We start from the raw sequence: 24,078 nt of genomic DNA, 5'->3' as shown, positions 1-24,078 counted from the left end.
CTTTGTTCAGAGGCAGAAATTTTCAGGGGATGATTAGTAGAAGTGAGCGTTGAGGACTGGGGGCCGAAGAGTGAAATTCTAAAGCTCAGAGCAGAGATTATCTAAACCAGAGCTGAACTTCTCCTGACTCTTCTAATCACTCATCAAAGACAGCAAGTCACATAGCATATCTCTCACACTGCAGTAGCTAGCTAACCCACCCAGCCCTAGTCACTTCAGACTCTAATCTAATCTTGTGCAGGCTCTAGATTAGCCCTGAGCAGAAGCCATTTGGATGACCTTTAGCCACCAGTAATTTCATCTTCCTCAGCACCAGCACACTGATCCTCAGCCATTAGTTTAAGCTAATATCATCTTCTTGTCTCACTAAAACATAAGTAGAGGGTAGGGGAAGTGCTTATTTCATTTTCCTCCTACATTACATTAAATGAAACTGTTACAATTAGCTGTCCCTTCCATTATCTGCTATATGTGGGGTTGCTTGCACAGTATAATTTGTTCATTTATGTAAATGTTTTGGCTTATTTACCATTTGTATTGAAATAAAGTGTAAAGAGAGGACAGGAAATGTGTCTACTGTGGTGTCAAAACAACTTCAAGCTCTTGCTCTTGATGTGTCAAAGTCACAGGTCATCTCGGAAAGTTCACAAGCCAATCAGCTCACAGCTGCACCAAAATGCACTTTATTTTAAAAAGCGATCTATTATTTTAGAATAGTTAAATAACTGTACCCAAAATCTTAGTATTGCTAACTGTGTATATACAGGGCATCAGAACGTCTAGCATTTTCTAGTATTTTGGCTGTATTAAAAGACACAATTCCAAAAATTTGCTTCAGTTTTATCAAAAAAAAAAAAAAAATTTATATATATATATATATATATATATATATATATATATATATATATATATATTACCATCAATGATCTATTGACAATTTAGATTGATAAAATTATTTTTGTTTGTTTGTTTTCTATCACACTGTCTTTTTTTCAGAGACAACAGCAAAAGAGATTCAATGGTTAATTTTTATAAAAGGTTCTGTCTCAGCGTCTCTGGTTTCAAAGCATAAATATGTGGTGGTGTTGTAACACACTCTACCTGTCCCTGGAGTCACTGGCTCACCCCAAAACACAAGTGCTCTCTGAATTATATACCAAATATCTTCAAAATCCAATGTACTCAGCAACATGATACACTGTGCACTCCAACATTATATGCCTCAAAAATCAAAGGTATTATTTAGAAAAAAATCACTGCAAATTAAACGATTCATCCATTTATACCACAAAAATTGGTTTAATAAGCGCATTTTTTTCTTTCTTTTTTTTCCTCCATGTTTCCAGTAGAATATCCTTAAAATAAGTAAGAAATAAAGAAAAAACATATCTAATGAGGCCTCTTGAGATAATAAAGAAAGTGTGCAATACCTTTATTTCTGCCTACACGGGTTGAGAAAGTTCCACAGAGACAAACAGGAGAGGAGATGTCAACAAGAAGGACAGTGGGAAAGAAAGAGACAGGGACAGAAAATTGCAGGATGAGAGTTATTGTGCAAACACAAACATTCAGGACAAATTCACATGTACTTCAGGATAATGCGAGCATGCAAACTGCAGTATCTGAGTTGATTTTTCTTAGAATTAATTGTAAAACAGAATTAATACCAGTTTAATTTATAGTTGCTTTCCCATCCATATCTCTTGAAATGAGGTGGATAAAAGTGTGTTAGTGTTTCTTAAACAGATGCTCCGGGACAGAGTTTAGCACTATTTCGTATATCTGGTCTGAAAGATGTGTTAATTCCTTCTTGATTCCAATTCAGCTGTATCTTTCTCAACAAGGGTTAACTTATTCTGTGTCTGATTCAAGGGCTTTCATGTCAGGACATGAGCGCTTGAATCAAGGAAATACACTGTAATGTATTCACGTCTACATGGCTATCCATCTCAACAGAGAACCTACTGGAAGCATGCACCCAAGAGTGACATACATTTCTGTGCCAGTCTGCTTTTCTGTTAAAACTACATGAGAATTGAATACTATTCTGAGAATAAGAGATCTAGGTAGATATTATTACATATTATTAATTTATTCATGGTTCAATTAAAGAAATGGTAAATTACTCAACTTTGTTAGCATTTGAAATCTATAACTGCTGGATGTCCTACTGTTGTTTGTATTTGTTTATATTGGACTTGATTTTTTTTTCTTTATTTTCTTTATTTTCTTTATTTTATTTATTTATTTTAATTGCGTTATGCATTTTTTTTTTCTATTTATCTTGATTATTTTTATTACTAGATTATGTTATGGATTGTGTTATGTAATCGTTAAATTCTTTCAGCATGTATTATAATTAAACATCCTTTCAGGGAGACTTGTAACATTCTCTCAAAGGACTATGGATGAGCCTTTGGGTAATTCTGGTACATTTACAGAAATGTTTTATTAATGTACAATGTCCCTCTTAACTAAACAAATACAATTAATGAATTATTTAATTGGCCTTAATTAGTGGGTGATATTTATTAATTAATGTATTTATTTATTTATTATTACAATGAGAACAATATCAACATATTATATATGAGAACTATATATATATATATATATATATATATATATATATATATATATATATATATATATGTGTGTGTGTGTGTGTGTGTGTGTGTGTGTGTGTCTGTGTGTGTATGATTTAACTATGTTTTATTATAGAAAACCTATTAAAAACATATCAATATTTAAATTAACTATTTAAATGATTAAGCATGGACGTTTTTAACATCACATATGTATATGTTGATATTATCTATCTATTAGAGAAGCAATATATTTTTTTCATTATTGATCTAAATTTAATGATCAAAAACATAATATTTAGCTGTGAACCAAATTCTGCATGTAACCCTGTTATCACATTAATTTGCACTGGTCACTTAAAATCATGACTGCCATCAAGCAACATAATTTGAACTCTTTCAACTGCATGACATTTTTCTAAAAAGTTTGTTTATAAACCATGAAACATTTGGTTACAAACTAACTAGCTGCTACTAAGTGACAGCTTAATTTGGTTTACATTTGATACCCTGTTATTTGCCACCCTGTTAACCTTTTTATTTCTCCACTACTGCCACATGTCTACAATTTGTCTACAATGGATGAGAAAAAAACTTTTAGAAAATTGAGCTGGATAATGAAGATGCTCTTGTTATTGCATTTATTACATTATTGAAAAACTTCATTTGCAACATTATTACTATTTTTTCCTTTTTTCATTACTGTCCTGTTAATTACTGTGTTTGAACATTATTTTAGTAAGACGTTTGTAAAAACATTTCACACATTTTAAAACGTGTTGACCTTTGCATGTTGACAACATTTTCTGAACTTCAGTTTACTAAGCTTATGTTTTTTTTTTTTTTTTTTTTTTTTTATTAGTACCTATTCTGTCCCCTCAATGCACTGATACAATTGTTGACAGAAGCATTCAGCATTCAGAAGAATTCAGGACAAAACCATGATGGCAGATCATTCATACAACACACACTTTTAAAGCAAACCCTGTTTAAAAGGAATCTTTTTATTAACTTGCACTTTTGCTTGCTTTCAGAATCACTCATTCAGAGAATGAGTTTAGCTTAGGGATATATTATTTATCACTGCATAGTAATTATTCCAGTCTATTAATGATATCTAAGTAATATGGAGGGCAGATCAGTCTAACAGATGAGAGAGAATGCATTTCTCTATGAGATCACCGATAAACTCTCCTGACCTGACAGTTAACCGCAGTATCACAGAAAGAAATGACATAATTCAGCAACAGGACAATGATCATGCAGTGTCACGAGGGCAGAGCCAATCATAAAGCAGGATGCTGTAGGGAGCTGCATGCACGTGCAAGAGCAGTCACAACAACAATGTAAACACATTGGCAAAATGTGCATTGAGAGAACTGAGCATACCTTGTGGAGACTTCACCATATGCGCGAACCCTTGAAAAAAAAAAAAAAAAAACACACGAGAGCAATAGACAGAAAGAGAGAAAATTTGAGAACACCAATACCAATACTGTTCAGGTATTGTGACCACTCATGGTTTGCTGGGAGACAAACCATGGCTATCACACTAAAGCTGAAGCTTTCTGCAATATAAAAAGCTTCTCATTCAGAAAAGAGATTGATAACATTTTTATCATGTCTTTGAGATATATTTATTGGTGGCTTAAACTGGGTTCTAGTTCAGTATATTTTCAGATATAATTGATTCCTGTGATGCGGAAGCTGGATTTTTTAGCAACAATCACTTCAGTCTTCAGTGTCTCATGATCCTTCAGAATGCTGATTTAGTGCTCAAGAAACATTTCTGGTTATTAAATTGTAAATTATAATAATTTAATTTAAAAATGTAAATTATAATAATCATCATAATAATACTTGTTCTGTTTCATATATATTTTTTTGTAATAATGTAAAAGGCTTTACTGTCACTTCTGATCAATTTTAATGCATCCCTGCTGTTTTTTTGTTTTGTTTTTTTTTTTGTAATCATATGTGATTATTTGATTTTAATTTGATTAATTAATCAGCATATAATGTAATAAATTGGATGATTTTATAAGCATGACAGCTAATAGTAATACATTATTGTATTATGAGCAGGAATGTGTCATATGACACTTTCACACAGACAGCCTTTGTCAGAAAAGTATACATTTACCCTTATATTCCAGCTTAATTGCCAGCTATGAGGTCACAAAGTTCTGAATGACCACAAATGAACTCAATTGCTCTGTGGCCTTTACTTCTATCATGACACGGGACTCAGAAATGTCACATGTGTCTTAATTTAGGAACAAAACTTCAGGAAACTTGTGCATTCAGCTCCAAATATCTTGTGCGCTTTTTTTTTTTTTAGGCATATGGGTATTAATGATTATTAATAGACACTGATGGATTATTTTAAATATCCTGATGGATTTCTAGAGGTAGCTTGTTCTACACAATACCTTTACAACACAAAGCCTTGGTTTGTAAAAATAGAACAAGCTCAACTTAATGAGGTGTGGTAAGTTCACTACAAACAAAGATTATGTTCACTGCCAGCACTGTGATAGTGTGCTTAAATACAACATGACAACAAGCACTATGATCATCTGTCAGGACAACTACAAGCTAGGAGAAAATTACCAGTGTAAAAATATGTTACATAAAAATTTTGTGTAATTTAAATATCACAGTAAAATATAACATCTTTAATGGTAGTAATACATTTTAGCATATTTAGCATATTATTTGGACTGTGATTTAAAAATGGGGTATGTACACAAGGTATTTGGAGTCCTGTTTTATGCCATTATATGGCTTCATGTGTGAACTATGACTATTAAATGATTTATCTTAGCTTTATTTGAATGCATACAGTATGTGATGAGTTTTCACAGCCTAAGACTCACTTACCGGGGGTTTTGTTCACAGCTTTTGAGAAGATGGCATAAAGGGGAAGACAGAGAAAGTTCAACTGTTAGACACACTTTTGACTTTGCATGGAGGCTGTCATGCAAACATTTTATTTTCAGCTGTAAACAAGACAGGTTTCTCATGCAAGGGATCAAGACTGTCCCTGTGCATGACTGTAAAACATCAAATTAATAAAAAAATCCTGTGGGAAAAAAAGTCTATAAAATCTGTTCAATTTTCTAAGAGAAGCAGATTGACATTATTACTTCAAATCACTCCATCACTTCGAGAATATTGCTGAAGTGTCCAGAATGCCACAGAGTTCCTCACATACTCTGGACGAGGCCATAAATCCAAGCAGGTTACTAAGCCTGCTGTCCGATGTGGACCATGTGGATTTATGAGGTTGTGAGTTTTGTGGATTTCTGAACACAGAGAATTACTCTCACTGAAGACTCAGGCATATAGTTATCCAATTGAATCCTACACAGCTGTTTTTGTTTTCTGAATAAACCTGTTTAAATGAATGCACACTGATTGGAAGAGGAGAACTGCACAGTTCAACCAAATAACCATGTACTGTAAAGCCTCAAACCAGGCCTTTAAGATTGTAAATCTTACATAATTCACCTGAAAGAAATCTCTCTATTAAATTCAGATTGACCAACCAATTTTAATTCAAAGAAAAAAACTTCAATCTCAAGGAGCCTTTCATATCTAAAAAGCTGCAGATTAAAGCAAAGCATGCTGATTGACTGAGAAACATAAGAATAAAATCATCTACATACTTTTTTTTTTTTTTTTAGAATTGTTTGATACACTTGAATTTTGTAAACACAGAGGTTTTTGACAAGTTTGTTTCCTGGGAATAAAACCCACAACCTTCCAAATTACTTTGTTTTGGCAGGTTTGTCTAATGTTTTTAGAAGACTTTATCTCTTTGTCTTTATTCATTTTGTTTGTTTGTTTGTTTTTTTGTTTTTGTAACATTTAATGGGAATTTAGCCTATGAATTTGCTTTTACGAGCAGCATTTTCTACACCCTGAGCTAAATATTGCATATCATATAGACAAGTTAGCATAACATTTTTTTACTAACAAGTCTGTCTCTGCTTTATCAGAGGCAATTCTGCACAAGGGCGAATCACTGGCCATTGTTGAGCATGTCACACTAAGCAATCAAAGACTGGTAATTTTGCCATATGAGATTAGAAATCTTTTATGATTCCAAACATCTGCCATCTTGGAAGGAAAATCCGGGTCTCCTTCCTTACTGGCCGGAAATTACCACCTGGATTTTCTTAAAGCCAAGCAAAACCAGACATCTCTATTCAAGAGTTAGAGTCTGTCTCCATTTTTTTGTCTCTTTCCTGTCGTCCCTTCAGGACTGAAACCAGAAGATGATCAGTTTATTTATTCAGTAATGCCTAGTCTGCCTGGCTTATTGCATTTTCAAAATGCTTTTAGGGCACACTTGTAAGGCTTTTAGGATTCGTTGTGTTTCTTATCTTACAGCACTTTTGGTAAATTCAATTGACAGAGACAGTCTGATGTTTCATGTCAAAGTTTAATTGTAAAGTTTAATCGACCTGCTCTGCTGGTCATCAGGATATGCTGTGTTCAGGATTCTGGGTGCTGGGTGCAAACTTACTTGATCCTTCCTTGATCGCCCAGCTTCACCAGAAAGAGCATGCTGATTGACCTGCATTGTTTACAGGTGAACAAAATGGCTGTAGTTGTTTTTAAGCTAGACCAGTAGGACTGACCCGACTCGACCAGACCCGACCCGACAACTTTTAAGCTCAGTTTCAATCTTACATCTGAATAATCTTTTCTTTGGAGAAACTTTTTTAGTGATTCCTTAGAGACTTGTAATGTTAACATATAAACCTTTCAAAACTCAGAGAATGTTAAGATATGGTATGTTTCTATAACTTGATTTCATCTTAATTCTTTGTGATGAACTACACCGCTCATAATCCTGAAGAGAGATCCCGAAGATATATTTATGGGTAAATTACACCAAACATATACTTTTAAAGTCAGCATGAAAATGTGTCAGTGACTCATCCCTGAAGAATGTTTTTTTTTTTTTTTTTTTTTTTTTTTTTTTACCTCATGTTTTATTCATAATATTGTAAATGGCTCTTCTAATAAAACATTCTCTGGTGATGTATGCTGGATTTTTCCTATAATTTAATCTGCTTCAACATCAAGGAACCCATGACTGTTCAGTGTTGCAGTACTCGAGTCCAAGTACAAGAGCATATTTTCATGGTCATGGTCTTGCCATGGAGCATTTGGACTATGACTTGAGTTGGACTAAGGGTACTACAACACTGTAGACACATTTTGTGGTCACTTTGTGTATATTGTAGAGGTTTGTGTGACACTCATATGAAACCAGGCTTCATTAACCCTGCAGGGAAAGCATATTTCCACTATCTAAATCACTTTTTAACCCTCCTCACCTGTCTTCTGTCTTAACACATACTTAACCCTCTTCTGGTCTCGGTTTTGACTGGGAATGGACTTGGACTTGAATAAGCTGACCTCGACTACAATACTGCCTCCTTTGTCAACAAAATGGCTGCCTGTAAAAACAATACCCGTGCCTCCACAAAACAAGCACAGAAGAGAGCAGAAGCTGATTTCCAGACAGTAAAGTCACTTTGACTGGTTTCTTGAAGCACTGGGAGAGAGAGAAAGAGGGTTTATCGCCTTCATGTGACCATATCCCTCTTGATGACATGCTGATCAGCTTTAATCCTTTGCCCTATTTTTCATCCCTAAACTCAAATCCCAACATTTGCCTGCGTTGGGTCAAAAGACACAAATGCCAACTGCGCCTGAATCAGGTCGCAAGTCCTTTCCCCCTTTTTTTATTGACCTACTTTTGTAGTAAGATTATAGTAACTGTCATATTTCCATGTATATTTATATATCCTCACAGCTAAGCCCACAATGATTGTTTTGACTTTTTTCATGCTGTTGAGCAATAATTGTTTTCTAGGCTAAATAAATAAATACATAAATGTGTAGCTCTCAAGTGAAGAAAATAAGGTGCAGCTAATCACAAGAAAGTTGTTCTTTTTCATTGAGTCTCTTAATAATCAAAGCATCGAGTAAGTACTTCTTTATAATGCAGTTTTTTTTTTTTTTTTTATGCAAACAAACTAATAGTTTAAACATATAGAAGCTAATCGAATGTGTCTGAAATGTGACAAGTACAGAAACATCCCAGAATTGAATGTTTTGTAGCTGGAATTACGATAAAGTGTGTTTCTATGTATGTTATCTGTCTGCTGTGATCTCAATAACTAAACAATGTGTCTCTCATCCACATTGGCAGGGCAGACAGAATGTGTTTTATGGCTAAACACATATTTTTTTTTAAATAGGCCTGTTGTTTAAGGCAGATTTCCACATGAAAATACTGACGGTTGTGCTCCTGCTGGGGTGGTGTGGCCTTTCTAGTGCTTTCAGACACACTAAGGTATGCTGTATGCTTTCCTGAGCCATCTGCATGCTCTGGCGGCCTTTGCAAGCCTGTTGCCGTGTCTGTCTGCACTTAAAACAATAGCAGGTTGGACAGATTATCAAGGGCACACATTAGTTCTGAGCTCACATTTGTTACTTTGGTACATACCGTGCTGTTAAATTGCACCAACACTAAAATATGAATTCAAAAACATTTAGGCAGACCACTGGATCTGGAGTTTGTCCAGTTTCAACCTCCAATCCTGTTTAACCAGTCACCAAATGTGCTGAATTTAACATTGCATCATGATTATCTACATTGAGCCATTCCTATTATTATTTTTGTATTATTATTATTATTATTATTATTATTATTATTATTTACGGAAGTTCTAAGCGGCCATGCTTTATATATTTTTTTTCTTTTTGTTTTCTCGTTATAACGACTTAATTTTCTCGTTATCTCGACATAATGAAGTTCGTTTTCTCGTTATAACGACTTAATTTTCTCGTTTTCTCGACATAACGAAGTTCGTTTTCTCGTTATAACGACTTAATTTTCTCTAAGAAGTTACAAAACTGCGCCAGCAGGTGGCACTATAGACCTGAATATAACTGATGGGTGTTGTACACTGTCCACTTTACTGTACGTGGACCTATCTAGTGATCACTACAATTTGTGCAGTCTTGTTCATTACTGACATTTAATTAATTAATAAATGTAAAATGCTTGAATCAATATGAATATTTTGTGTATTAAGTTCCTGCTAGATGCATGAGTTTCACCAACGCGTTCTGTGTCATAAAATAACTGCTTATGAAAACCAAGGTTGACATCACTGTATTCTGTTTATCTACAGTAGGACGGGATTTAACGATGTAGGCTGATGTGCTTCTTTTCCTTATAACTAATCCTTATTGTTAACCATATTGATGAGAAATGTGATGTATATGTAAAATCCATAGGCTAATTTAATTCAGTTTTGTTCTATAATGTTGTAATCGTTTTTTTTTTCTACACACACAGACACACACACACATACACTACACGTAACATACACATGAACGCTCTTTTCAAACAGAAGCTTGTAACACACATGATATCTGCCACATCATATAATGACTACTACAAATTATAAATAATTTTATTTCAAATAAAGGGAAAATTAAAAGTGAGTTTAATCCAAGCAGCTCTAATGGCGCGGTGTTGCCATTTAAACATGTTAATTACAAAAACAAAACGTTCGTTGTACTGTCTCTGGAGAAATCAACAGTGATTCTTCAGCCTTTATTTATATACAGTATTGTAGACGTTATTACCTAGGCGAAGCAAAATTTGCTGAAATATAGGCTACAGTAAGAGCGCCTGCATGGTCCATCAGATGCCTGTCAAAGTTGAGTTCGTTACTATAGCAACAGTAAAACTGTCATGTCGTTATAACGAGAAAACAAACTTTCGTTATGTTGAGATAACGAGAAAAATAAGTCATTATAACGAGAAAACGAACTTCGTTATGTCGAGATAACGAGAAAATTAAGTCGTTATAACGAGAAAACAAAAAGGAAAAAATATATAATGCATGGCCGCTTTGGACTTTCCTTAATTATTATTATTATTATTATTATTATTATTATTATTATTATTATTATTTAGTACAAACATGCCCTAAGTATGCCCCAACTATGGGCACTTTTTTCTCCCACACTTCTTTTTTTCAATAATTCTGAAACCCCATCACAATGTAATTTATACTATGTCTCAAAACGTGCATCCTGCAATTTAATGACAATTGTGGAGATGACATTTTTGATAAAATGGGTGCCTCATTTGTCTTCACTGACCTTACTGTCTCCTTAGATGCAAAATTATTCAGTGTGGTAGAACTGTCATAATTACCGAAATGGTTTATGTTTATTTTAGTTTTTGTTTAGATGATCATACATTTTTATAATCATAATTTTCATATTGGACAACTAAAGGTCTGGCACTGGGACTACAGTAAATTTAGAATCTATATAAAAGGAATAATCTAAATCTAAGGAAAAACATCTCCAAGTCAGTTTCAAAGTGATCTTATATAACATTTCATATACTGTACCAAAAAAAAAAGTTAAAATCCAACTTTTAATAAAAATGAACCCATGAAAGAAGCACCCATCAATGTAAATAAGACTCATTATACATTGTGCCTTATTCACAAAACTCATTATTAATTTGTTAATTTACTATTACTGCCATTAAAACTTAATTTCAATTCATTCTTAGTGAATTAACCATAAATTAGTAAATGCAGCCTTGCTGTGTGGTGCTAAGAGCATGTAAGTCCAAGTCCAAGCCCATCATTTGTCGCCATCACCCACCAGCAAATTAGCCATTTCTCTTTCGTTCTGCCCCTAATTATGAATCGCTCCCACAGCTCACTGGTGCAATCCGTTATCAGACACGTCCATTAATCTATGGACACGACTGGCGCCTGATGAAGCCAAGACAAGCTGTGACAGCCCTGACAGCAACTCCTGTGCTCAAGGCACAGAACAGGCTGAGAAAAACCCCTGCTCTGAGATTAGAGGTCTGCTAGCTTCACATTTATAACATCAGTTTTCCCTTGAGCAGCTGCTGACTGGCTCCTCATTAAGGGCACTTTTTTAGGCCTACTGGTTGCCAGAAGGCCAGAGACACAGGAACATCCTTCACAAGCTAGCCCTGAGCACCCTACTGATCCAAAGGTGATCTGATCAAACAGCCTGATCTCTTGTCACTACGGAGGACGATCACTTAATCTTGAAAACCAACTGAGCACTGAGGCACAAGGCTGGTGTGATCAGTCTAAAGGGCTTGGGTTTGATCATGAAATGCAATAAGTCAGTCATTGAGGTTTGGGTCTACTGATTCCCTGCCTGACTGGATGCCTTTATATTCATGCCCTGAATAAATTGAGATGCTTGTGGAATTATCGACTATACACAGGGCACAACACAAAAAAGAGTAATCTCTCATAACCACAGCACCAAAGTCTCTTGGCAATTCAGTGTGCATTCGGAAAGTATAATCAGTTTTGAGACTTATTTTAATACCTGCTGGGGAGTCTCCAGTGACAGTAATCCCAAACAGGTCTTAACACTGAAGTACAGTTGAAAAAAAAGAAAGAAACTTGACCATTTAGAAATAAGAAATTTTCTCTTCTCAGAAAGTAGAAATAAAATCTCAGTTTAAAAGGTTCATTTCTTGAAATTGTGGTGTACCTTCCATTGTCTGGAATGTGCAGGATCTGGATATTTGATGGAAAAGTTATAATTTAACCTATAACAATTATTATGAAAAACAAAAAACCACAATGGATATGCCTGCAAAAAGTTTGTGTGAAAACAGTGAAAAAAATATCTGTAACATGTCAAGGTAACCAATGCTGACAGAAACTGCCACTCAATCAGTGATACATTGAGCAAAATAATTACTGATAATCAAAACATATTTATTATTAAATATCTTACAGATCCACACCTTAAATAGCATTAGTGGCCATAAATACTATTTGGAAACTTAAACCATGCTTTAAAATGTAATGTAAATGAACATCAGGCAACTTCATCTAACTTCATCTATACATTTTTGCAAATGTAGCAAGGGATTTTTAGTGGATGTATATTGTCAATTCTCTTCAAGTCATAACTGGTTTCCTAGTAACTTTTGCATATATGCATATGTCTGTTTCACTTGAAAGAGTTTGTAGGCTAAATTTATTTAAAATAAATACCATACTGTATGTTTTATTCATGTAATGTATTTACACATTTCTTTAAGGCTGACACAAGTGTCTAAATGCACTGTGAGGTGTAATTTAACTGCACATGTATGTATTGACTTGTAAATAAACTTACCATGAATGGGTAACTGGAAAGTAAATAGGGTACATTTTGATTTCAAGTTGTTGCAAGGTTTTTTTATTTATTTATTATTGTTATTTATTTGTATATTTATTTACTTTTTGACAATCTTTTGCCTAGGTTTTCTTAGAAATAGATAACTAACTTAATTACATCAAACTGCTGGCCAGACATGTGCTCAAAATCAAGTGGAGCCATTCTTACCTTCATTGCAGTAACGACCTACATATCCTGTTTTAGAGCAGTCACAGTAAGCTTCACCGTCAGTCATGCTGCAACTGCCTCCATTTTCACAGAGGTTTTCCGTACACAAGCCTTCCATCTCTAACCGGACCTTTTGGCTTCCAAGGCGTGTTGGAACCTGATTTCCATAACCCAGGTCTGTAATAATCCCCTTGAATGGTGGCATCTCCTTAGCTGCTGGTAGTGTTAGGGCAGATGTCCGAATGTCTTGAGGCACTCCTCCAAGATAAAGGTCACTGACTATCTTCATGAACTGCCTTTGTGGTCTTACCTCGTCCACCTTTGACTCTCCGTCCAGCGCCAACACGGTTCGCAAGTTGTGCCTGCTGATGGTGGCAAAGTGCCAGCGACTGTCATTTACCATCTTGTTGGAGGTTATAGTTGTTTCTGCACAGTCCACACTAAAATGCAACTTAAGCTTGCCTTCTTCAATACTCAGGAGCAGGAAGTCACAATATCCTCCATCGTCAAAGTAGAGAACCAGTGCATCTGATATGGCTGTTTTGAACTGAAAGCTGAGGTCACTTCTGGTGCTTGCATCCCAGCGAAGATAACGTGCCCACTGACCCTCTGATCCTGTGAACTCCAGGCCCAAACCAAGATTCAGGAAGGTGCTGAATAGTAATAGTGCACGATGGGGCCAGCAAATGGGAAGCATGGTAACCAGTGCTTATGCTACAAGAGTGCAATGAACAAAATAAAACTCCTCAGATATATCTTCTGGAAAATTATATGGAGGTCATTGAAGAAACATCAAATCCTTTAGATGATAACCATATGAGTGAAGAACGTGAGGCCATTGAGGTTATTGACACATGTTATCCTAAATCCTGTTTAAGATTACTGGGATGAGTTCCAAAACAGACCAAACAGCCTTGAGATTAGAAGTGGACAACTGGTCTGCTTCTGCTGTCTAGATGGGCTTTACTGATGATGTTCCTTTGAGTTGACTTTCTGGATTAAAACAGGGATGTTCCATATTGCTTCTGATTCCATTATATCGCCACATGGTAATGGCCACATTTGTCCTTCTTTACCTAATCTGTGAAGATAAAAAAAATGACATACATTTTCATTTGATTCATTATAAATTAAACACACAGAAAAAATATACTATATACAGTGGGCAATTTTGTGTTTCTCTTACACTTATGTTTCCTTAGACCAACTCAAATGTTTTCAAACTGGGGTCCTGGGACCCTCAGAGGGTGCCAAATTTGAAAGGAAAAAAATGACAAATGTGTTTGTCAGGGTTTGATTTAATATATTCACCCAATCATTTAGAGTATCACAGACTTTTATATTGTTACTGTAAGAAATCATTAGCTATAATTAAATATGATTTATTCATTTATTCAACTGACAAATGTTAAAGAATGGCTTACGGTTTTGTGATTTGTTATAACCTTTTAGAAGGGTTATAACTTACTTCTCTTGGAAAATATTCAAGTTAACCAACATGGTGATTTCTGTCTTTTAACATTACTACATATTCGTCTGACTAATGGCAAATGTGGAAATTGGAAAAAACGATTTAATTACATTATTTTGCAATTAGGTTTGATGACACTAATGGCTTAAAAATACACACTTTACCTTTAAAGGCTGGTATTGGTATATAAATGTGTTGAAAATATATTTTTTGCGCAGGCCAACCCTCCAAAATACATTTTGCACATATATAAAGAAAACACAACCATTTAATACTCAAAACTGTATTTGCATTTTGAATATCCACTCTCAAATATTTGGTGTTTATGAAACCTAAGTATTTACAACACACGCGGTCAGTTGACAGATGTCTGACGGAGAGATACTGTACATGTGTGTAGAATTCCATCCAACCCTGGCCTGGCTGTTGCTTTGGCATTGAGCCCCCAGAGACAAAAGCCTCCCCAATCGTAACTGTTCCACAGCGGTGCAACACAATAGCCCCTTTAACTACCTGCCCTGAATAGTTAATCTATCCCTGCCAGCCAGCTATTGAATTAAGGCAACTGATACCAACACCAATGAGTGGAGCGTCTCTTGAGCGATAGTGGTCTTGTCAGTGTTTCAATAGAGAATAGAGCTCCACAAGATTTGAGAAGAAAGGTGAAAAGGGTGACCCGAGCAGAAAGCAGTGACCACGGTCAAGACATTTACCATGCATGTCACACTAGTAGGCAAGGCATCATAGAGAACGGGTTTTCAGAAAGACCTCCTGTTAAGTCTGTTACGAACAGGCTGGCCTGAAACCTGATCCTTATTACAAACATAATACATATTATTGGGTTATAAATTACATAGATCCGATCAGAACTCTCCAGAGAAATTTGGACAGGACTTTTGGAGAGAGTTGTTTTGGGCATAAGCATAATACATCCCATCTCATAAGCAAAAATAAATGAAGAACTAAGACTAGAGATGAGGAATTAAGACTCTGAAGTACTGTATGTGTTCTGCCATATGCTCTGTAATCCATAGAAACAATTCACTCAAACAGAATAAATGTTGCATTTGGTTCCCAAAAGGCAAAAGAGCATGAAAAGCTTACAAATAACTATCAGAGGGAAAGTCTTCCATCTGTCTTAAATGATTTACAGACATCTCCAGCATGTTTTATTCTCTGTGAGCAAGGTCAAGATGGTGGGTACTGGAAACAACAAATATATATGCTGCTGATTATGTATTATATACCATATGTGCTTTCTTCCAATGTCATGTCAATCTCTGCTGGGTTTCTTCTGCAAATGTTTCTCAAATTCTTAATGTCTGAATTTATCTTATCGAAAAGGCAATGTGACGTCAAGGCATCCAATACCTCCTGACATGCATTCACAAAAAGAAAAAAAAGAGAAAACAACATTAAAAAAAAAAAAAAAAACCTCACAAGCAAAAGTATGCTGCAGCGTGATAATAATGTGCAGCAGCATGGGCGTTATGGAATAGAAATGATTCATCACATACGGTTTTAAATGGGATTCCCAATTAAATGAATGGTTTACCCCAAATATGATTCTGTCATCATTTACTCACCATCATGTCTTTCAAAACCTGATTTACTTTTGTTCTGTGGAAAACCAAAGCAGTAATTTACAGCAGAACGTTGAAGTTGGTAATTTGCATACACTTAAAAAGGCTGCAAAACCAAAGTAATATAAAGTAATATATATATATATATATATACTATAAAGAGAAAGTGAGAGAGCGAGAGAAAGATAGAGAACATTTTCAGGTCAAATTATGGTATAAAAACCCATCATATTTATTTAAAAGTAACGTAGTAATATGATCAGTGGGCTGCTGACCTTGAGGTATATTCAGTTCTTTTACATGTCATTTATATGGCAGCTACAAACTGTAAAACTGAAAATATCAGCAATATTTTGGAATAAACAAAACTGTAGCATTATTACTTTAACATTCTTCAAGGCCATGAAAGTTTTGCACTATTAAAGCAGAGGGGTGGGTTGGGATCCCGTTCAGACTGCTGCTTGCATCTGTCATCCTTCAGTACCTTTTTTAGCAATGACAGTATCTCAAACATCCATTAAATATTTCAGAAATGTTTATGACTAATAGGATTAATAGGATAAAACAAAAATATTTTTTCTATCTCTTTCATGTTGCAAAATAAAAAGTATATTTCGAATTTAAATTGCAAACGTTTGCATTATAAAAATATGGCTATCCCAGAGAAAATGCACGGAAGATATGCGTTTAAAATATATATTTATAAATAAAGGCAAAACATGGTAGTAACAACAGGAGTAATTCGATTTAATTTCCAAACGCATTTGTGAAACTCTCTAAAAATCTCTTAAAGTAGTTCTGATTTACCTTATATGATGCAGATTGTACTCCACCGATGGAGAATCCGGTTTATTCAACAAATTTTCTCCAAAACCAAAAACACTTTATCCACATTTCGAGTGATGGAGCGCAGATGGAGTGATGCTGAGGTCAAATCCAGTGTAGAGGGATAATCCGCGTATCCAGAGCTCGCTGTCGTCTGCTCGACTGAGGAGCTGGAGCCTGTCCTGTGATCGCGAGCTTCGCGGCTCCGCCCACCACTTACATTAAACACGCCATTTAAAGACGTACCAAGACAAATATAGCGCTTTCTGTCAGAAATCGCCCTCAGGTATCTCCAAATAAGTCAATATCAATATAAATCCTACATTTAACATAATATCTCCCCAGTTTTAGGAACACTGTCTGGAAGTATCTGGGGAAGTCTCCATGGTCCTGAATAGTGCCTTGAAACTGCCCAGCTACAAAAAAATCAATTCTAAAACCACGTTTATACCGATTTCTAACCATTCTAATAGGTACATTATGTTACTGTCATGGGCATACGCGCTGATATTTTCATAATTAAGAAATCTAGTCTATCAACGCTCGATCATAGCGAATGTTGCTGTGAGATATAAGACAGTTCTTGCGACCTAATTAAACGGAAAAGTTAATGAAAAGATCATTGACGCGTCTTAATGAGGCAGTGTGTGAGTGTCCTGTGGGAACACGCATGAGAATGCAAATGCACATGCACACAGGAGACGCGAACGTTTGTCTCAGGCGCAGTAATAATTTGTGTGTGTGTGTGTGTGTGTGTGTGTGTGATGTTTGCATATTTAAATAAATAACTATGTAAATAAATGAAAGGAAGAATGAATGAATGATCACAAAATGTTGTAAACATCACATTGCGTTTGAAATATTTTTTATGAATTGCTCTGGAGTATGCTTATAGTAAACGTAGTTATTAGATACAGCACATACCCTGGCGTAATATCCACACAAATTTAAAAGCAAATGACATCTTAAGCATCATAGGGCTTAAAGCAGGGGTGTCCTGCAGAGTTTAGCTTCAACCTTAATCAAAAACCTCTGAACCAGCTAATCAAGTGATGCTTTCAAAATGCCATACTATCATACTACTCTTACTATTTCTGCAGTATCCAGTATGTACTGTGCATAGTATGCACACTTTCTGTATGCATGGAATACCCGGATTACCTACTATATTTGCCAGAATCTGCTAATTATAACTCAAACACACTGAAATCAGTACACAAGATGGGTTTGATGTATTGCAGTTTGCAGTGTGTATACTGTAAAAAGAATGTGCATTTTCTGTATGGAATTCACAAATTACCCTAGTACATTTGCTGAAATTTGATGAATGCATCTGAAGACACTGCATGGGATACTGTTTCCTATAACGCAACATGCTCCACATGATATTTCGTCATCAAATGCGTAAGTGAACTCGGGGGAGGCGGGGGATAGCAATTATAAATGTAACAATTTGATATGTACTTATATACATTACTGTAAACTACAAACTATTGCTCTGTATCTAAAAATAATATAGTTTGAGGGATATAGAGTGAAATGTAAAGTAAGAGAGGAAGCAAATGAAACAGTGAAGATGATTTAATGGTACGGTGCACAAGCACATAAGAGAATGAACAGCAATATACAACAGGATGGAATGGAACTGAGATGGGTGATCATGCGGATTAATATCGGGAGTAAAACACAGGTTTGATTTTGGATACATGAAAGGCTGGATGAATTCTGTCACCAGACTAATGATCTTGGTGACAGGGAATGGGCCAATAAATTTGGGAGCTAACTTATTAGAAACGGAACTGAGCGGAATGTTGTTAAGTAGAAAGCCACATTTTTTGACCCATAACGTATACGGGAGGCCTTGACCGGTGGTGATCGGCCTTAGCCTTAGTGCGTGCCCTCACCTGGAGCAGAGTCTCATGGGCTCTGGTCCATGTGCGGTGACACCTCTGGACGAAGGCGTGAGTGGAGGGGACTTTAGATTCCAGATTAGGAAAAACTGGTGGCTGTTAACCTATACTACACTCAAACGGAGAGAGGCCCGTGGATGACACTGGTAACGAGTTATGTGCGTACTCAACCATAGAGAGTTGCTGGCTCCAGGATGAAGGATTCTTGGATACCAAATATCGCAACATTCTCTCCAAATATTGGTTGGCTCGCTCGGACTGACCATTGCTTTGGGCATGATAACCCGAAGACAAGCTAACCGTAGCTCCCAATAATTTACAAAACTTAGACACAAATTGGGAACCCTGTCAGAAACCACGTCCATCGGGAGGCCATGTAACCGAAAGACGTGATCAATTACAGTTACTGCTGTCTCCTTGGCTGATGGTAATTTGGGCAAGGGGATGAAATGTGCCAATTTCGAGAACCAGTCCACTACGGTCAAAACAACTGTCATGCCATTAGAGGGTGGGAGGGCGGTAACAAATTCTAGTGCGATGTGGGACCAGGGTCTCGTAGGATTGGAGTAACCCATTAGGGGGTTGGATAGACGTCTTACCACTGGCACAAACTGAGCAAGCCAAAACAAAATCGTGAACATTGCGAGCCATTAATGGCCACCAGAATCGTGGCTTACTCCTGGATGACAAGCCCAGAAACTGCTGTAGGGCCTTACAGGAATCTGGACTTGGCCAATCTATCACAGCCTTAACTTTGTCAGGATCCATGTGCACTCCCTCAGAAGAGATGATGCAACCTAGAAAAGAAACAGACTGTGCATGAAAAATGCATTTCTCCACCTTGACAAGAAGCCCATTCTCTAGCAACTTCTGAAGCACTCGTCTAACATGTTGAACATGTTCTTGGAGTGATGAAGAAAAAATCAATATGTCATCCGGGTAAACATATATGAACTGATCTACCATGTCTCTCAACACATCATTCATAAGTGCCTGAAAAACCACTAGGGAGTTGGAAAGCCCAAATGGCATAACCAAAAATTCTAAATGCCCTCTGGGGGTGTTGAAAGCGGTTTTCCATTCATCCCCCTTCCTGATGCGAACCAAATGATAAGTGCTACGTAAATCCAATTTTGTGAAAATGGATGCTCCCTGCAATCTCTCAAAGGCTAAAGACATCAATGGCAAAGGATACGTATTCTTCATCGTGTTGTTGTTCAGCTCTCGGTAATCAATACAAGAACGCAGAGAGCCATCCTTCTTACCAACAAAAAGAACCCTATCCCCGCTGGAGAAGAGGAAGGTCAGATGAACCCTGTTGCTAGAGAATCAGGAATCAATTTCTCCATGGCCTCCCTCTCAGGAATAGAAAGGGAGTAAAGCTTGCCCCAAGATGTTGACTTACCTGGTAATAAATCTATATGAAAGTCATAGGGACGATGCGGAGGAAAAGCATAGCGGGACTTACTGAACACTTCCTTCAGGTCCAGGTGCTCTGCAGGCAAGTTCGACAGAACCGCTGCTTTCTCCTGAAACACGAAACGGACACAGATGAACAAGCAGACACCAGACAGGACTCATGACAATGCTCGCTCCACATATTGATGAAGTTCGAGCCCAAATCCACCTGAGGATTATGTTTCGTTAGAGAGGGGGGTGATAGGAAGTTTCAACTGATGTGCCTGATGTGTATTCTGGCAGCCTCCTTACCGGCTACTGCCCGGTCAAACACTCTCTTCATCTCTGCAGTGAGAGCATGGAATGAGGCGTAGAATGGGTCCCGGTTCTCCCACACTGCCATTCCCCACAAGGCTGCCCGTGCCGTCAATAACGTGAGTACGAAAGCCATTTTAGACTCCTCAGTCTCAAACGTATGGGGCTGTAATGAGAAATGCATGGATCATCTGGTAAGGAATGCTCTCTCTACAGAAGTTTGGCTCAATGGCATAGCTCTCGGGAACGGGTAGGTGGGGCTCCGGTTGATGGCTTGTCCCTGGGGCAGCGCAGGGAACAGACTGTGCGGGCGGCGCAGGGGGAAGGGTGAGTTATTGGATATGCTGGGTGAGCTTGGACACCTGCGTCACGAGCGCTTGAACTGCGCGTCCGGTGTCAATGATGCTCTCCTGCTGCTGGTCCATCCGGGAGACGCTATGATGAATGAACTCTGCCAGAGAGGTTGAGCTTGCTGCTTCCATAATTGGTCAGATCGTTCTGTGATGTGTAAAGTAAGAGAGGAAACAAATGCAAAAATATGCTCCCGTATATATATATATATATATATATATATATATATATATATATATATATATATATATATATATATATATATTAGGGCTGTCAAATGATTAAAATTTTTAATCAAATTAATCAGAATTTTCAGTGGATTAATCATGATTAATCACTATTTGCAAATACACCTGAATCCTAACCATTTTTTTTTTTTCTGAAATGCGTACCAAAAGATAAATAACAGGACACAGATACATAATTTTCATGTATTGATTCATCAATATGTGGTTCTTTTTTTTTTCTGAATTTCAAAAGTTTAACATTTACTTAATCAAATTTACCTGACCACTATATCAAACCATGCCATTTAACTACAGATAGTGTAAGAGTTTTAGGTGAACCAGTGGTTAAATATAGCCACATATCTATGAAATTATGCATAGAGAAACTCGAAAGAATGAACTCAGAAACACAAACATGCGCCCTCTGCACTCTGGGCACTCTTGTTTTTAGGAGGTGTTCATTTGCCCTGCCACAATTCTTTAGGATCGATATTTTCACGTTCTGAAGGCTTCAAGTGCCAGTAAAACCAAGTAAAAATGCAAATGCTTTTTCAAACAGCTGTAATTTTCGCTGCATTGCATGTATGCGTTCTGCGCATGGGCATTGTGAAACACAGGACGCTATAACAGGAAGAAGCTCCTGCGTATCAACTACCAAAGTCGTCTCTGTTTATCGAGCTTGGCATGAATGTATTTGAGAGTAACTGGGGTAAAACCTTAAGCTTCTTCTGTGTTTTCGTCGCCGCGCTCGTCGCTGTTTTTTACTATCTTGAGAATTCAGAGATCGACAAGACTTTCCTGACCTAGATAATTTGTCACACTGCGCAATGCGTGAAATGCGTTAAAAAATTTGACGTAATTAACGACAAACAACTAATTAACGTTGTTAACACGCTATTTTTGACAGCCCTAATATATATATATATATATATATATATATATATATATATATATATATATATATATATATATATATATATGAAATACTATCCATACTATCATATACTATACCATACTATCACACTACTCTTACTATTTCTGCAGTATCCAGTATTTATGCTGCGCATAATGTGCAAATTTTCTGTACATATGAACTACCCAGACGACCTACTATATTTACCGGATTCTGCTGAATATAACTCAAGTACACTGAAGCTCTGTTTGGAATGGAATACCCCACTCCTACTATATTGCAATATGCTGTGTGTATACTGTGAATAGTAAGGGAATGTTCTGTATGGATGGAACGCCCGGATTACCTGCTACATTTGCTGAAACTGGATGTATGATTCCGAACACTATAGAAACTGCTGGGTTGAAAACAACCCAATTTGGGTTATTTTGGAAACCCAGCGCTGGGTCAAAAAGGGACGAACCCAACGCTGGGTTATTTTAACCCAACCAGTTGGGTTATCATGTTTAACCCAGCCTTCTGAGTTGCTTTTGTATTGTTTAAAATTACTACATAGGAGGGTTTCAAAAACCAGTTTGGGTGTTTTTTTATCACTGTATTTCAGAAGGAAACCTACTGTATTTAGAAAATGTTTGTGTAATGCTTGATAAGGCAGCGTTTGTGAGCTCAGCACCGCTTTGCAGCCGTTACCGGAGAAACCTGTTCCTCTCTCGATCTTAGCGCCTCCTTCTGTCAGAAAATGAACTTGCAGAGTGCCGCCACCAATTGAGTGAAAGGCTGTGGGAAACACTGCATTGCTAGGCTAAAATGAACCCAAATTGAGCTAGGCATAAAAACTAGAAATACTGTTAATTTTAAAAATCACTTTTACACACAAATAATAACTATCAAAGGGAAAATATTTATTAAAAACAAGAGAAAAGTCAAAAAGTAACATGCATGAAAGAATAAATGCAGAAAAGGATGGCATTAACAGCTACAGATTTCAAAAATAAAGCATTTAACATTTGTTGAATATAACTTTTAAGATCAAATTGGACTTTGTTAAATTTTATATACTGTAAAAAAATATATGAAAACACTTTTATACAATTAATGTACAATTAGTTAAGTTCTTTACCAACTATTCTAGCATGACAGTACACAAATGAACCACAGCATTAACATTGATATTATAACATTTAACAGACATGTGTGTGTGAAAGAATGTGAGCATGTGTATGAATGACAGAGTGTAAACTCTTCTACTAAACAACACAGAACAAGCATTTAACATTGTTTTTACAAATTATACACTTACAGTTTGTTTCAAAGTCCATGAATACAGATCATGCATCACTGTAAATTTTCATGATCTCTTTAGCATAACTGATGTACAGTAGTCATGAAGAAGCCACATCAGCACAGCATGTGACATCTTCTACATCCAGGGCAGCGTCCTCCTTTAAAACCCACTGGTGCATCAGTTTAGGGGAAAGGAAGTTCTCTTCTTTGAACATCATTCATCCAGTCACTGCCTGCTCTTCATCAGGGCCTAAAAAGAGAAACACTTTTGAAAAAATATTTTTTTTAAATTAAACTATACATTTTCAGATATAGGTGTATTCACATCTGTAAGGATAGGTAAATAATCGGTTTTAATGTTTCAACACTTTGTGTGATTGTTTAATGTCTCTGTCTTCCACAGCGCTCTAGAATGCTATAATGACAGCACTGAAGTGTAAGGGCATTTAATATTGTTTGAATAAATATATTGCTTTCAGAAAGCTACTTTACTGAAATATTAAAACAGGCATGACATTCACATACCTCACAAATGTTCATGTATGTGGAGGGCTGCTCTTCAAAGGGTTAGTTCACCAAATAATAAAAATGGTCATAATTTACTCTCTCCATGTTGTTCCAGACTCATACAAACTCTGCTAATTTTGGAACACAAATGCATATATTTAATATTCTCTTAATTTTTGTCCTCCATTGTTAGTCTGGGAGACCAATATTTTATTTTGAACATACATGTTTGCTATCAAATAATTTGAGTTTTATTC

The 24,078-nt window shown here is 36.3% G+C and overlaps 1 protein-coding gene across 2 annotated transcripts; it reads right to left on the bottom strand.

The window, feature by feature from the left end:
* Positions 1-1,257: 1,257 nt before the first annotated feature.
* On the bottom strand, positions 1,258-17,078 carry LOC113096928 (neurexin-3b-like). 2 transcript variants are annotated; one of them, XM_026262140.1, is made up of 5 exons: positions 16,899-17,078; positions 13,038-14,118; positions 5,469-5,486; positions 3,975-4,004; positions 1,258-1,442 (listed from the first exon to the last, which is right to left on the bottom strand). In XM_026262140.1, exons 2-5 carry the CDS (start codon positions 13,732-13,734, stop codon positions 1,390-1,392), a joined length of 798 nt encoding a protein of 265 aa, XP_026117925.1. In that variant the 5' UTR covers positions 13,735-14,118; positions 16,899-17,078; the 3' UTR covers positions 1,258-1,389. The 2 variants fall into 2 exon arrangements, with proteins under 2 accessions (XP_026117925.1, XP_026117924.1); XM_026262139.1 differs by lacking the exon at positions 1,258-1,442 and having other exon boundaries at positions 2,664-4,004.
* Positions 17,079-24,078: the final 7,000 nt, after the last annotated feature.

The sequence above is a fragment of the Carassius auratus genome, unplaced genomic scaffold (genome assembly GCF_003368295.1).
Source record: "Carassius auratus strain Wakin unplaced genomic scaffold, ASM336829v1 scaf_tig00216036, whole genome shotgun sequence".
NCBI lineage: Eukaryota > Metazoa > Chordata > Actinopteri > Cypriniformes > Cyprinidae > Carassius > Carassius auratus.
The sequence above is the reverse complement of the archived record's forward strand: the minus strand, read 5'-3'. Positions and strand labels throughout refer to the sequence as shown.

Coding starts and splice junctions, on each gene's coding strand:
- LOC113096928 (XM_026262139.1), bottom strand. CDS start 13,734: ATGCTTCCCATTTGCTGGCCCCATCGTGCACTATTACTATTCAGCACC.